Raw genomic sequence first — 14,107 nt, 5'->3', positions numbered from 1 at the left:
AGTGGAGGATGCTGAAGACAGGCTTAGATGGAGGAAACTGATTCGCTGTGGTGACCCCTGAAGGGAAAAGCCCAAAGGAAAAGAAGAGGAGGCAATTAAACATTAATATAATTTATGTAAATTTCAAAGCATCCACAATAAATCATTTATATTAATCAGTAACAATAATCTAATATTGTCATTGACAAAAAGACACTTTGTGCAGATTGTATTCAAAGAATTATGATATTACAAAAAGTAATAAGTAAATCATCTTCATTTGCTAATCCAGTAAAGATCGAGAGTCTCATTAAAAAGACAATTAGTGCAGATTGTATTAATCAAAGAATGATTATAAAAATGGAAAAAGTAATAAGTAAAAATCATCTTCATTAGTTAATGGAGAAAAAAAATAAAATATTCTAATTGACAAAAAATACAATTTGTGCAGATTGTATTTATCACAGAATGATTATAATACACAAAAAATAAGTTGAAAAGAAAAAGATCCGGAATTTGAGCAGAGTCAGTGCTACATCACAGCTTAGGCCACGTAATCGTTCTTGTTATGACTGAGAGACTGTGAAGGACTCCTTTCAAGAGAAATGAGCTCAGAATCGGGTCAGAGTTCACATCCAGCGGTTTTTGAGTTCACATTTCTCATTTTGCTTAAATTAAAGGGTCAGACAGGCGTAATCCCACAGTTCTCAAAGTCTTTCATGGATTTTATTTCCAGAGGCTTCGTAAGGTCCGGTGGTCCAAGTGGTTTTTCAAAGATTCTGGAGTTCAGAATCCACGTGCTCTGGATCTGTTTCCTCAATCGTAGGATTCTTGCGAGCTTTGCCAGATCAGCATGGTATTTAGAAAGATGTTCATTAAGAAAGACAGCAGACCCCTTCAGGTGTTTTCTTTGCTTCATCAGAGCTATCTTGTTCTTTCGATTCACAAACCTGATCAGGATCGCTGGTTTATCCGTATTCTTTCTCCGAGGAAGTGGATGACAGATCTCACAGTATTTGGGTCCAAGGAAATTCCTTTAGACGCAAGAAATACTCCAACTTGATTCTCCACGGTCACGTTTGCTCCCGTCTCAGCTCCGTTAGCATCCATGCTAGCGCTGGTAGCACCAGGCCGCACCCGGGGTTGTAGTTGAAGTCCCGTGAGAATCACATTATTCATCCGTGCCTGTTGATCCATGTCATGCATCCTTCTCTCAGGAGATTGGCGATTATCTCGTTGTTCGTTACGTGCCCTTTCTTGATGGAAATCTTCCAGGAGTTGTAGCAGTGGTGTTAGCTTAGCTTCCAGCAGGGCTGCTAGCTTAGATTCAGAGAGTACTGCTGGGGTTAGCTTAGCCTGGATGTCGGCTAAAATGGTTTTGAGCTCTGCCAAATCGGCTTCAAAATTTTACTTCGGTGCCATGTTCAACTCTCCTCGTTGCGGTAGCTGCAGCTCGGTGATTAAAGTCGCTTATAGGCAACTTTAAAAGACTTTAAAAGCCGAAGAGTTGAGGAGAGCTGGAGACACACGTCTGCTCGTGACCCGGAACCGGAAATTACTTCATGGTGAACAAAAGTTTGAGAACTTCTGAACTCTCAAATTTATCATGAACATTCATAACTCAATAAATTACTGCTGTGGAAATGGTATCTTGAATACTATGTAGCTTGAAAATCTTTTTTTGGTTAATGTCATAACACAATTTACCCAAAATTCAGGTGGAGTGATGTCTTTATTTCCTTTTCTTTTGTAAGAACACAGCAAATGTGAGCTTTGTGGCAGTCACTGCCTAATTGAAGAGCAGAATGTTTGAAAATGCAGCAGGACACAGAGTGACGTTTGGTTCAGGAGTCAACACAGCTGCCTCTGTCATTGGTAACTACCAACACACTGACATGAACTGTCTGCCTCTGTACTCACGGTTGATTTCCATGGCATAAACTGGCCATCAGCAGCAGAGTGAGAGCAGACAGAAAACAATCCATCAGAGAAGGGCTTTGCAACGAGACATTCAAAGTTCACTGCACAAATGGAACAAAAGTTTAGTCTATGGTCACTTTTAAGGTGAAAACATCATGATCTGAGAGTAAAGATCAGACGGGGACAAAACAGATGGGAGAGAAGAACAAGACAATTTAAAAACATCTAGTACAAACTGTCAAAGGGAATTTTTTTGTTTTTGTTTTTTTGTTTATAATAAAATTTCTGAGTCTGATTCTTTTATTTCAAAGTGCCAATAAAACCGTGATGTATTTCCCATCATTATCACTTCTTTCAAAAACAATCTACATGAGCATGTTTAGCCACTCCAACCTTTTAGAAGTCAAAGCCTGAATCTGTTGGTTCATTTTGATTAATGGTTTGAGTTCTTGCCTTACAGCAAGAAGACCCCTGTTCCTGTCCTGGCTGGGAGGTTTTTGAGATCTCCTCATGCATGCTTGAGTTTTCTCCAGGGACTCTGGCTTCCTCCTAGATTCAAAAAATATGCATAATAGGTGAATATATGATTCTAAATTGTCCCTAGGTGTGTGATTGTCCACCTGCAACAGACTGGCGAACTGTCCAGGGTGTACCCCACCTTTGCCCAATGGTGGCTAGGTTAGGCTCCAGCAACCCTGTGAGGGTTACAACAGGTTAAGAAAATGGATTGAGCGGCTGGACGGCTCAGTGAGCTAAGTGTAGGGCTCCACGCAGGAGCCCTGGGTTCAATCCCCGTGGTGTGCACTGATCCTCACCCAGATTGGGTCCTTAGGCAAGACCCTTGACGCTGCTCCCTAACTGGGTCCCTGTGCCCCTCAAGTACAGGGTTGTGACAGGAAGGGCATCCGGCGTAAAAAATCACTGCCAAATCACTGTTGCAAAACAGTGGGTGCTGTTTTGCTGTGCCCGAAAGGGATAAGCCGAAAGGTGAAGAAGAAGAAGAAGAAGAAGAAAATGGATTGATGGGTTCTTGTTAAAGTTGCTTTCAGTTGAATTTATCATTTTAAATTTGAGACTTGTCAGTACCACATGTAAATGCAGGCTTCTATCTATTGCAAAAAGGATTAAGACATGCTCAGGTGTTTTGCTGTATGTTGGCCATTACTGCATCATAACTGCAGGTTTTTCTCTTAATAACCAGAAGGGGTGAACAATCATTTGTGCTCATTTATACAGAGAAGTAAGATGTGGTACAACACTTGAGGTATTTAGAAGTAATCTTGATTCAAATTAAGATTTCAAGCTGCATGGTTAGAGAATTGTATATATTATAACATTTAATTAGTCAAACTTCAGGCATATCAAATCTTCTCTGCTTGGGATCAACAAAACCATATGCATTGATATTCATATACATAAACTATTAATCCACTACATGGTCCCCAATCCTCGAACACTCTATAAACTCTCTTCAAGAAAGCACTGAAACTTCTTGACTGAAAGTCGATATGTGATCACTACTGTCACTTTTTAGTTACGTATATCATTTTGAGAGTTATCAGGTGTCTCTTGATACCCACTTAATTTTTAGAGCCTTAAATTGGATTGCTCCACCCTGTTTAATTGATTTTATCTCTGCAAATGTAACACAGAGCCACAAGAGAAGACTATACCTTGCAGAGACGCAGGACTAAATTCAGTCAACCGTTGGTGTTAATCAGAAGCTCACAGTCATGGAACTCAAAGCAGATCCATGTCAGTCATTTATTCAGTCCTTAAAAACTGGTTAAAATCCCATCAGTACTGCTCACACAGGAAGAGTATTCATGTCCAAACTGGATTTGTTAACTCCACCATGACATTGTATTGGACACCTGTATGACTGCCACTGTTCTATGCTTATCTTGTATGTTTATGTGAGTCATTCCTATTGACTTTTCTTACCAGCCTTAGGACAACATGTGAAAATTGACTAGTTACTGTAGCTAACAATGGCTCATTTGCATTGAGGCTTATGCTGACATATTGAGTTATGTCCGCTGCCCTATTTCAAATAAACAAGTTGATTAATTTAACTCAAAAATGGCACTAATCTTACTGCCCCTGAATGTTGGAGACAAGATGAGAACTGAAAGTTTGATAAGGTTAAGACAGGACGAGAACAAAAGGACAAAGAGAGGGTAGATGAAGGAAAGGTTGAGGACCAACTAGTGTCTTACTATGGACGCTAGTCTTACGATCTATGGAGTCTGCAAACACCTCTCCGTAGATCATCCAGTACGGCATATAGAAGATGTTGCGAGCCAGCCTCCAGGTGGGCTCCTCGTCCGGATGGAGGATAGCTTGCCGAGCTACGCCAAAGCTCATTAACACCACCAGCATGATAACCACGAAGTACAACATGTCTATCATCTGGAGACACACAGGAGACACAGACCCCTGAGCAGTGTGCATTGCAGTGGCTATGAGAGCTCTGAGAAAGCAAATGGAAGGCTGAGTGTTAGACAGTGGAATGAATGCTTGAGCTGCATCTTACCATCTTTCCGATCATCATGACGTAGGGCCCCAGGTATTTATTGACTCCAAAAATGTCAAGTACTCTAATGTACCAGAAGATGATGTCAACGCAGTAGATGACACGTCCATAGCCCATGTAGGGCTCTCTCTGCAGCCGAAGCAGGAGGCCCAGCAAGAAGGCCGAGATGGCCACCAGGTCTGTAATGTTCCAGTAATCTTCTAACCAAACAATAAACTTCTGCCTCAGCTTCCCCGGCTCAGACATCAGGATCTGCCATCAGAGAGTGGGGTAAAAGGTGTGTATTTCAGACAAAAGATAAATCTTCAAAAGCAAGGCTTCATCTTACCAAAAGTTTTCATGTAATTTGTTGCATTTTGCATCTGGTAAAGAATTTTTCAGTTGTGACAACAGTTTATAACAGATTTGTGGACTATTGACAGAGTGTCCACTTAGAGGCCAGGAAATCATATGTTCAACACTAATGTTGGGTTATTTCTAGGGTTGGGCACCGAAGTTCGGTTCCAAGTAGGAACCGTCATGATTTGCGCGGTTCTACCGAAACCGAGAGATGCGGCTGCAAACGGTGCCGGATTTCGGTTCCAAATTTCATTGAAGTTTCATTTGTCTGTGGACATGTCAATCACTTGTACTCCCTTCTGATTTTTTACGATTCAGCCTATCTATTTACTTTCTTGTGTTCGTGGGCGGGCTCATATAAAACCGGCAACAGCGCATGCGCGCGCATCTAAAATGCCGAAGCTAAAGCGCTCGAAGGTCTGGCTTTATTTTACAGCAAAAACGGAAAATTGAGCCACGTGCAACCGATGCAGCAAGATTATCTCGTGTGGCAGAGGTAACACCTCAAATCTCAGCAAACATTTGACCACGCATGGGATTGCACTAAATGCAGAAAATTGCACGGTCTTTCACTGCTGGAGGGGTGTAAAGCGTGAAGGAACACACTCTAGCACATCCTCCGGAGCTAGCATGAGCATTTTGGGTCAAGAAGAAGAAGAGCCCGGTGAGGAGGACCCAGGAAACATTGAGAGCAGGCATGACACATCCGCTGACGGAGACGATTTTGACAGCAACGTCGGTGGGCGGGACTTTCGCTGTGAATAGTGGAGTTTCCGCAATTTTTAAACAACGCTGGAGCCCCATCCCAAAATGAAACAATGAATCGTTTCCTCCTTGTTGGGCTGCTAATAGCAGAAAGCTCGGCTCGGCTCCGCCCACCACCACAGCGGGTCGTCATCATCTGCTGCGCTTTGCAGCCGTGTGATTGACATTTATCTTCCGCCTTATTTTATTGAAATAAAATATTGCTTTTGCCCAAAAACAACTGCAAATAAATGCCACATTCCTGATTTAATTTAATAAAATGTCAGGCTAAAATTTCAAGGACGTTTAAGTTTATTTAAGACGGAGTTTTATATTATGCTTTATATTACGTGCGCACAGCTGCACAGCAGGAGGGAGTCTGCGCTTGTTTGAAGCCGTTCTGCTTTGGATTTAGGAAGATAAAGGCATTACTTTTTATTACTGAAGTACCGCAATAAGCACCGAAAGGGAACCGAAACCGAAACAAAAGAACCGCGGTAGCACCGGAACCGCATCAGATCCCATCGGTGCCCAACCCTAGTTATTTCAGAGATCCTTAAACAAAAGAAGAAAAGAGCGCAGGGTCTTTGGTGGTGAGTGTTGATTTGGAGATGGAACCATCAAATGTTCTCCAGGAAACTCCACTATGAGTGAATTTTCCCTCATTCAATGTAGAAAAGGTTCTTCCAGAGTAAAGACTCAAGCTAATGTTAGTCTCAGAGAAGAGTGATCATTCTCTGTAACAAATCTAAAGCTACATTCACACTGAATGTGATTTGCCAGGGGCATCCTGTTACAATGATACGTCAATGTACAGATGCGATTTTTGGTCCTATGATGTGTTTTGAGTGTGGTGCAACAGTCTGGCAGCAGTGCGTTTTGGTCAAAGATCTAAACTAAGGCAAAGAAGATGCAGACGAGATGATGCACAGTTTGTAGGCCTTGTTGTGATCCCGGGACACTGACGCTGGCAGTGACCGGATGTAAAGGACAGCCTGCGATCCGACCAGATGACGGTGGGGTCATGTCTCTCCAACCAAGGCAGACCAGGGACAATGGAACAGCAGGGGGCCTTGATGGGGAAGAAACCGAGGGCTTTTTGGTGGTGAGCCAGTATAATCAGCGTAATATCCTGAGTCAGGAAATTGACTCGTCCTGACCCCAGTGGCCAACCATTGAGGGCGGTAACTGCCACTTGTGCATCGCAGGTCAGCAGAGGGACATAGTGAATTTGGCCGAAAGACAAGTCAGTGAAGTTTCCTGCTGCCCCAGAGTCAATCATGGCCTGACTCTCTACTTTGCAGCTGTCAAAGCACAGGGCCACTGGCAGAGTAAAGGTGAAAGTAGGTTCACTCACAAGCTCTCAAGAGCGCCGTGGAGCAAGATTTGGACCGAGGTTGCAGGTGTGGCTCTGCAGACTGCCGTGGAGCCAAGATGCACGAGCTTGTGGTAGGAACCTGAGACCCCTTTATGATGAGACAGGCTTGTGGTCACTGAGTCTGGGTTCTACGGTCAGCAGGTCCTCAGCAGGTTGTCGAGTTTGATGGTGCGAGAGCAATGAGCGGGTCCAGAGTCAAGCACTCATCGAGGCACGCCAACTCTCGCTGTAGCTCTGTTGTGAGCCCCTCCCGATAAGCAGTTCTCATTGTGCTGGATGTCCAATCAGTGATTGGGTTTGATTCCCACTTTGCCTGCTTATGTGTTAAAGTGTCCTTGGACAAGACTCTGAACCCCACCCTGCCCCTGGTGGAAGGTTGACGCCAGTGTTTGACAGTGGAGCTGCCATCAGTGTGTGAATGTGTCAGTGACTATAAAATGCTTTTGGCCTTTGAGAAAGGTAGAAAAACACAATACAAGTATACAGGATTTACCATTTATTAGCTACTTTTTTTTCTTAACTCTAAACATGACACATTCAGCCTTGTATGGAGCTGTTCAAATCTATCATCTAAAAATCCAGTGCTTTTGAAATTTCTCTCTGCAAAAAATGAATGTGCATCAATACTCACAAGAATGGAGAATATAGGTCACAATGCAATGCGCTTGAAACATTTTTAATGTGAAAAAAATGTGTTCACATTTATTTATCATAAACCATGTACGTGTTCTTCATCAGGACACAGTGGGTTCATTAATGGTCTTGTAAACTCCTCCTATGTATTAGGTTTTTACTTTGGGAAATCTCTGACTGTATAGAGCTTCAAGTAATGAAGGAATTCAGTTATAACCTCTGAATGATCTCATGAATGCAGGATGAAGACATAATTACTGATGCTTTTGTAGAACTCTTCAGAATAAATAAACCTGATCTATCAGCATCATCTGTCTTTCATGCAATGTAAATGAGATATACAAACAGAAGGCAAATGCTTCCATGTAGTGATGAGGCTAAAAACCTTTGAGAGTAGCTCCTCCCGAACAAGTAGGTAGTGTTGAGTTTATGAACTCATTTTTGGACAAACGTCGACAAGTGAATTTGATGCTTGTTCAAAGAGAGGCAGTGGAGGCAAAATTGATGTGCAAATTGAATTCAGTGTGAACGCAGCTTTAGATTTCTGTTAGGGTAAGAAAGGAGCTTTGTTGCAGTTATCATGTTTGTTTGTTATTTTGTTACCTTAACCCACATGTAATTTATGGGGCTTTGAAAAGTAACATTAAAATCAGAGTTCCCAGCATTCCTTACTTTCGAACAGAATACTTTGTGGTGGGTTTTTCATAGTCATCACATACAAGTGTTTGTTGTTCTGTCATGGTTTGACAGTTCCCAATCCCTTTGTCTCCCTCTCCTGGCCACTGCTGATGTTTCTTGTTCCTCTGGCGTTCAGGATGATTGCAGGGCATTCTGACACACCTGCAACTCATCAACCCTCCAGTACTTAAGACCGGTTAATACGCCATCACCCTGTCTGTCAGCTATCTGTGATGGTATTAAGCCCACCTCTGAGCTTTGTCGAACCCTGGTCTGTTCTTAAATTTGGATTCCTTGTCTTTTCAGCTCTCCAGTCTAACCCTGCACCCCGCTTGTTCTCACTCATCCCCTGGGAAACCACCTCTCTGCTCTGACCTGCACCCTGGAAAATCCTCTTCCAATTAACATCTCAATCTTCAATAAACTATATGGTATTATCACCACCACCTCTTCTGTTTTCCTCTGATAATGACACTCTCAGGTAGAAAATGTGCTGAAAATTAGTTAATTTCACTCTCTTTCCTGGAAAAGAAATCAATTAAAATGATTTACTGACAGATAAAGAAGTGGAGACCAGGTGTTTGTGGCATTTACCTGTCTAACCTTCTCCAGACCTAGTGTGATAATGTAAGAGATGACAATCCATTCCTGCAGGTTGGGCCAGCGCTCCATCTTCACCAGGATGATGTAGTTATACAGCATGAGGTATACCAGGTAGGAGATCTGCTTCACAGAGTCAGCATTCACTTCCCATCACATTATTCAGTCAGCTCACCTTCATCATGAACCTGAGCTACAACAGGGCTCTTAAACTTAAGACAAAACAAGCGGCCCGAAATTGAAATACATTAATAAACATAAAAAACAAACTGATGTGTCCATAGCAAAAAGAAGTGTAAACTGAAGTTTGTATTAAAGCTCAGTTTGCCTCTTTGTGCTATACAGTAATGGAACTGACAAAACTTATAAGACAGGAAATACAGAATCAGTTGCATTTATTTTCTAAAGCTTTTCAGTAAAAGTTTTATAATTAGCAACATTTTTCTACAAAGAACATCATCAGCATCAAGCGGAAACATTCATTAAAGCTCTGTCCACTGCTCTGCTGGATGCTCATTAGTCTCAGATGCGTTCAAACTTTCAACTTGCAACACCTAGTGCATTGTGAGATTTGTTTTGTATTGGTGGCACAGTTATCCGATGTTATCACCCAATGAATGAATGAAAGTCCAAACATAATACAATCCAAACATGAGGCCAGGTCGAGCCTCAACTTTGACATGTGCACACTACAGCAGCTTCGAGGTGATGACAGTCTGTGAAAAGTGCCTCAGAGATGGATAATGTGCCTCGAGGCCTGATGTTAAGATGACTATGAATATGTACTTGCCGTGTTGAACCAGAATTTGGTGAACGGAGCGTTGTAGAACTCGTAGATCTTTCTGCCAATAGGAACCCTCTGGTGCTTGCAGTTTTCCTCATCTCCTTTCTTTGACATATTGTCAGCATTTGATGCAGCCTCCTGGGAGAAACCATGCATCAGCCAAACTACTATATAAACACCTGTGTCTTTGTTTTGTACCTTGTTGGTTTTGTCGTCTTTATTATTTGCATCAGAACTGTCTTTAGATGAATGATGGGAAGCTTCATCCCCGAGTCGGAAATCCAGCAGTGGGATTGCAGGAGGGAAAATGATCCCTATTATGACCTGGAGACGGGACAAGGGGCAGGTTTAACATATGAGCCACATTGGGACACTGACAAACAGCAGGACAGAACTTTAACAAAGAGAATGTAAACGTTCTTATCTTTGGTCAGAACTAAACATGGAGAAGCTGCATTCAGCTTCTATGCACCACAGATCTGGAACAGACTTCCAGAAAACATTAGATCTGCTGAAACACTCAGTGTATTTAAATCCAGTTAAAGACTCACCTGTTCTCAGCTGCATTTGATTAATATGTATTCAAAAGTTTATCTATGCTTGTTTTAAATTAAAATCTTTTTACTTTCTTTTCCTTTTATTTTAATTATCACATTTTTACTATTTCTTTTGATTGTTTCTTTTAATGTTTTATGTAAAGCACTTTGAATAAACTTGCCTTTCCTTTGGTGACAGCCAGTGCATTGGGATTTGTGTGGGTGTTGGTACCTTGAGGCTGTTGCTTTTTCCCATCCTTAGGCAGCCCATCCACATGTCAGTAAGCAGCATCTGGCTGCAGGTGTGGGCAATGAAGTCTCTGTGTTTGGCAGCCACAGCCAGCTTCAGACAGGTGGAGTTACTCCAGTTCTTCAGCTCATATGTCAGGAGCTTCATGGCCACCTGCTCATCATGTTTGTATGACTGGTCCAGCAGCTCGTAGGCCAGCAGACCAAACTCTCTGCACAGAATTACAGCAGTGTCTGCTGTTGATTACTCCTGGGGAGCTCAAACAAGGCAGCATGAGAAGTAGGGTGTAGAAAATTGAAAGTGAGCTGACATTTTGAAGCTACAGTATATCTGACAAGATGCTTCTGTCACAAAGGAGCAGACAGCTGATTTCACGTACAGACAGAATGACAAGTACAGCTAAAAGTCCACAAAGCTAAAGCTAAAGCAGGGTCAGACAGGCAGAGATCAGACACCAGCAAGGGAATATCAGAGATCCAGCCAGAGTAGTCAGAGTGGCGTAGAGGGTCAGGGGCAGGCAAAGTGTCAGAGGAAACAGAACATCAGATCAGGATACACCGCTTATGCTAGAGGAATGACATAAAAAATAATCTGTACTGAGCGAGGCTCTGTGCAGTGCTCAAGTGTCATGGTAGGGATTGACTGGGGAGTGTGCGCTAGGGCTGCTGGGAGATGTAGAGTTAATACTCTGGAGATGCTCCCGCCGGTGACTAGGGTGGCAGACAGAGCTCTGACTGCTGACAGCTTCTGAGAGAATGTCAAATTTGAGAACTTTTGACAGGAAATATTCAGAATATTTCAATTCAAAACTGAACAAATGATCGAAGAGCACAACGATGAAAGTGTATTTTTGCCCTTTTGGATTTTTTATGCTTGATTTTCAGATTTCACAGCACCGAAAAACAACCAATGTTAGACATGAAAGCATTTTTAACTGACGGCTTATGGAACAGAAGTTGTCTAAACTTGCCTGATGCCTGACAAACTTTCTTTTTCCTTCTTTATAAATTGTTTGTTTGTTTTTTCAGAAGTCTTGAAAAAAATCATAATTTGTAGAACACCAAAAAATTGGTCTTGTTGCTTTGCTCGTTCCTGAGGGTTTTGTTGCTCGGCTTGTTGTTGCTAATGACTACATGTTTTGTTGTGGGATCAGAGCTTAAGGCTTATGTCCTATCTGGAGAAGTGGAAGGATCTAACTGTCCTTTCATGGTAGAAGTAAATTGGACTTTGGTCTTTTTGGTGTGTTTCTGTTTTGGGAGTGGAACCACTTATTCTTCACACCAGAAGACCATCATTACTGACAGATCTAGAACATCACAATATTTTTACCAGTCCACAAATCATTTCTTACTCAGTCTTGCCTTTTTAACTTTGTGTTTTTAAAAATCCTTTTTTGTTAAAATAAAGTTAAGTTTCATGAATGTGTTCACATCTTTGTCCTGTATAACTACAGCATAGCAGCTGTTAATGGACCCTACAATAGTAATAGTAACAGTCGTGGTCTAAGGCAGCTTGCACTTTCATCACCTAACCACTAAAACTAATGTCACAACAGCTGAATAAAGTTTATAGTTTTGGGGACTCACTTGGAGTTGTTCTCCAGGTCCTGGTAGATGTCATCCACCAGCTCGCTCTGGGAGGACTCATGGGCCATGGCCTTGTAAAGCTTGCAGGCCACCAGAGCTTTGGCCATAGCTTCCTCCCCTCGTTGCCACAGAAACAGAGCCATCTTTTGACGTTTCATTAGCACGGCCCACACCATCAGTTCATGGAAAGGATACTGGAACCTGCTGACCTCTGGGTCGTCCACATCAATGTCAAGTTCCTCTTCCTTTTTCTTGTTTTTCTTCCCCTTTCCCTTAACTCGGGGTTCATCGTCCTGCAGAGACGAAACAGATGAGCAGCTTTCCTTCTTATAATGATCTAAAGTTTGATTTGCACACAAGTTATATGTACCTCCATGCCGAGCAGCTTCAAAGCTTTGGGCTGTAAGACACAGAAAGTAGGAGAAATTACAGGACATTAGGACAAAGCCCTCCCCTGTTGGGTGTTTGTTTGTGCTTGTACTTGTAAACTTGTGAGGACAAGTGTTGTGTGACACTTTTTTGTGAGAATATCTTGTCTTGCTGGCTCATACACTGGAAAAGTCTGGATGAAAATGATACTTAGATTTAGAATTAGTCATTTTTGATAACTGGTGATGGGTAATGGCTAAGGTATCCATCATTACAACAAAAAAAGAGGATTAGTTGAGTATTTGCGTTTCCTTCTTTTAATTGCTAACTTTTTAAAGTTACACTTATGCTTTTCCATCCCCGATGCTGGTCAGAACAATCTCAGCACTGCTACTACTTACCCTTTTAAGGCCATACAAGTTATTGTACAGCGTCCGGAAACTTTTTCTTGTGTAATTGCAACGGTAGGCCCCGCCCATTAAAAACTCCAACACCAGCCCAATATCGATCAGAGTTATCTGGTAATCTGGTGGTAGATTCCCCTGAAAGACACGTCAGTGGATGAGGCTTGTTATTATTGACTTTAGGCATCTGCTCCTTGTCTTTATTCTGTATTCTTTTTTCTGAGCCTTGATTTGTGAAGGTGCCCAGTATTACAAGCCTCAGAACCATGCACTGAAACTGGACTGCAGATGTGTCTCACTTCTGACATACTTTTGACAGTTATATCTCTTCAACCATTTCCATAATTAATGTGATTTCAGATAATTAATGTTGAGTTGAATACTTGCAAACTAGATAGTGAACTACAGAGGCCTAGAACCTGAAAAGACTATTCTCAGAGAGATTTAATTTGGTTGGATCCAGATTCTGTAAGAATCTATCTGCACAGACTTTCTACTCTATTTTTATTTCTCAAAATAAAAGACTGAACTGTCTGCTGACGGTACCAATCAGCTCGTGGTGTTGAGGGGATCAAACAGAACTGAGGTTTAGCCTGGTTTGAATGTAGCACTTACCTTCTTGACATCTCTGACCAGAAAATGAAGCGTGTTGGTTGGTCCCAATTTCTGCAGAAACCCAACAGAGACATAATAAAAAAAACCTGGTGTAGATACCCGTGTCCACATTCCTGACACACATGTACATGCGCACAGGGCAGGATCAAAAACAAATGCGACTGTAAAAAGATCTGACACTGCATCAGGTGTGTTTAATAAGTCATGTACACATATTTATCCTACCTTCACCCCACCTCAACTCGGCCCACCACCCACCTAGCCAACACATGCTCATTCCCAAGTCGTCACAGATTGACAAATGGTTAAAGGCCCCTTCGTGTCAACAATTGATGTTTTGGGTGTACTTAATTCGTCAAAATTTGAGGTCCTGGCTGTTCCGATTAAATCACAGCTCCCCAACCCCCAGGTCTGCTTCTGGGACACGGACCGCGCCGCAACCCTAACCCGGTATCGGAGGCGGTACCAGACACGCAACTGTCCCCTAACCCAGCAGCGGATGCAGCGGTACCAAGTCAAGGTTAGGGTATCGGCGCAAGTTGAGTCCCATGGAGCGGTCTGCGCTCGGACAAAACGCCCACACCCTTAATTTAATCGGGCCCTGTCGCGAAACCCCCACGGCGTCATTTTTCGAACGCACTGTCAGCTTTCAGTGACTTTGGTAAAGCTAGAACGTTATCACACAGTCTGACTACTTCCAGGCCCGTTGTTAGGTAGTCTGTAAGAGGACCCCGAGTAAAGCGTCAAAAAACAGAG

General features: G+C 42.4%; 1 protein-coding gene across 1 annotated transcript in view; it reads right to left on the bottom strand.

The window, feature by feature from the left end:
* The window catches only part of LOC112138620 (transient receptor potential cation channel subfamily M member 1), a 44,186-nt gene that overhangs the window by 13,818 nt on the left and 16,261 nt on the right, over positions 1-14,107 (bottom strand). The window contains exons 12-21 of the mRNA XM_036210709.1: positions 13,352-13,402; positions 12,734-12,874; positions 12,334-12,363; positions 11,964-12,256; positions 10,360-10,588; positions 9,790-9,915; positions 9,598-9,729; positions 8,802-8,930; positions 4,436-4,687; positions 4,052-4,311 (exon numbers count right to left, since the gene is read on the bottom strand). Of these exons, the coding sequence (XP_036066602.1) occupies positions 4,052-4,311; positions 4,436-4,687; positions 8,802-8,930; positions 9,598-9,729; positions 9,790-9,915; positions 10,360-10,588; positions 11,964-12,256; positions 12,334-12,363; positions 12,734-12,874; positions 13,352-13,402 (1,643 nt within the window). The remainder of the gene's footprint in view (positions 1-4,051; positions 4,312-4,435; positions 4,688-8,801; positions 8,931-9,597; positions 9,730-9,789; positions 9,916-10,359; positions 10,589-11,963; positions 12,257-12,333; positions 12,364-12,733; positions 12,875-13,351; positions 13,403-14,107) is intronic.

Source organism: Oryzias melastigma, unplaced genomic scaffold (genome assembly GCF_002922805.2).
Source record: "Oryzias melastigma strain HK-1 unplaced genomic scaffold, ASM292280v2 sc00184, whole genome shotgun sequence".
Classification (NCBI taxonomy): domain Eukaryota; kingdom Metazoa; phylum Chordata; class Actinopteri; order Beloniformes; family Adrianichthyidae; genus Oryzias; species Oryzias melastigma.
Note: the sequence above shows the minus strand (reverse complement) of the source record. Positions and strands in the feature narration are given on the sequence as shown.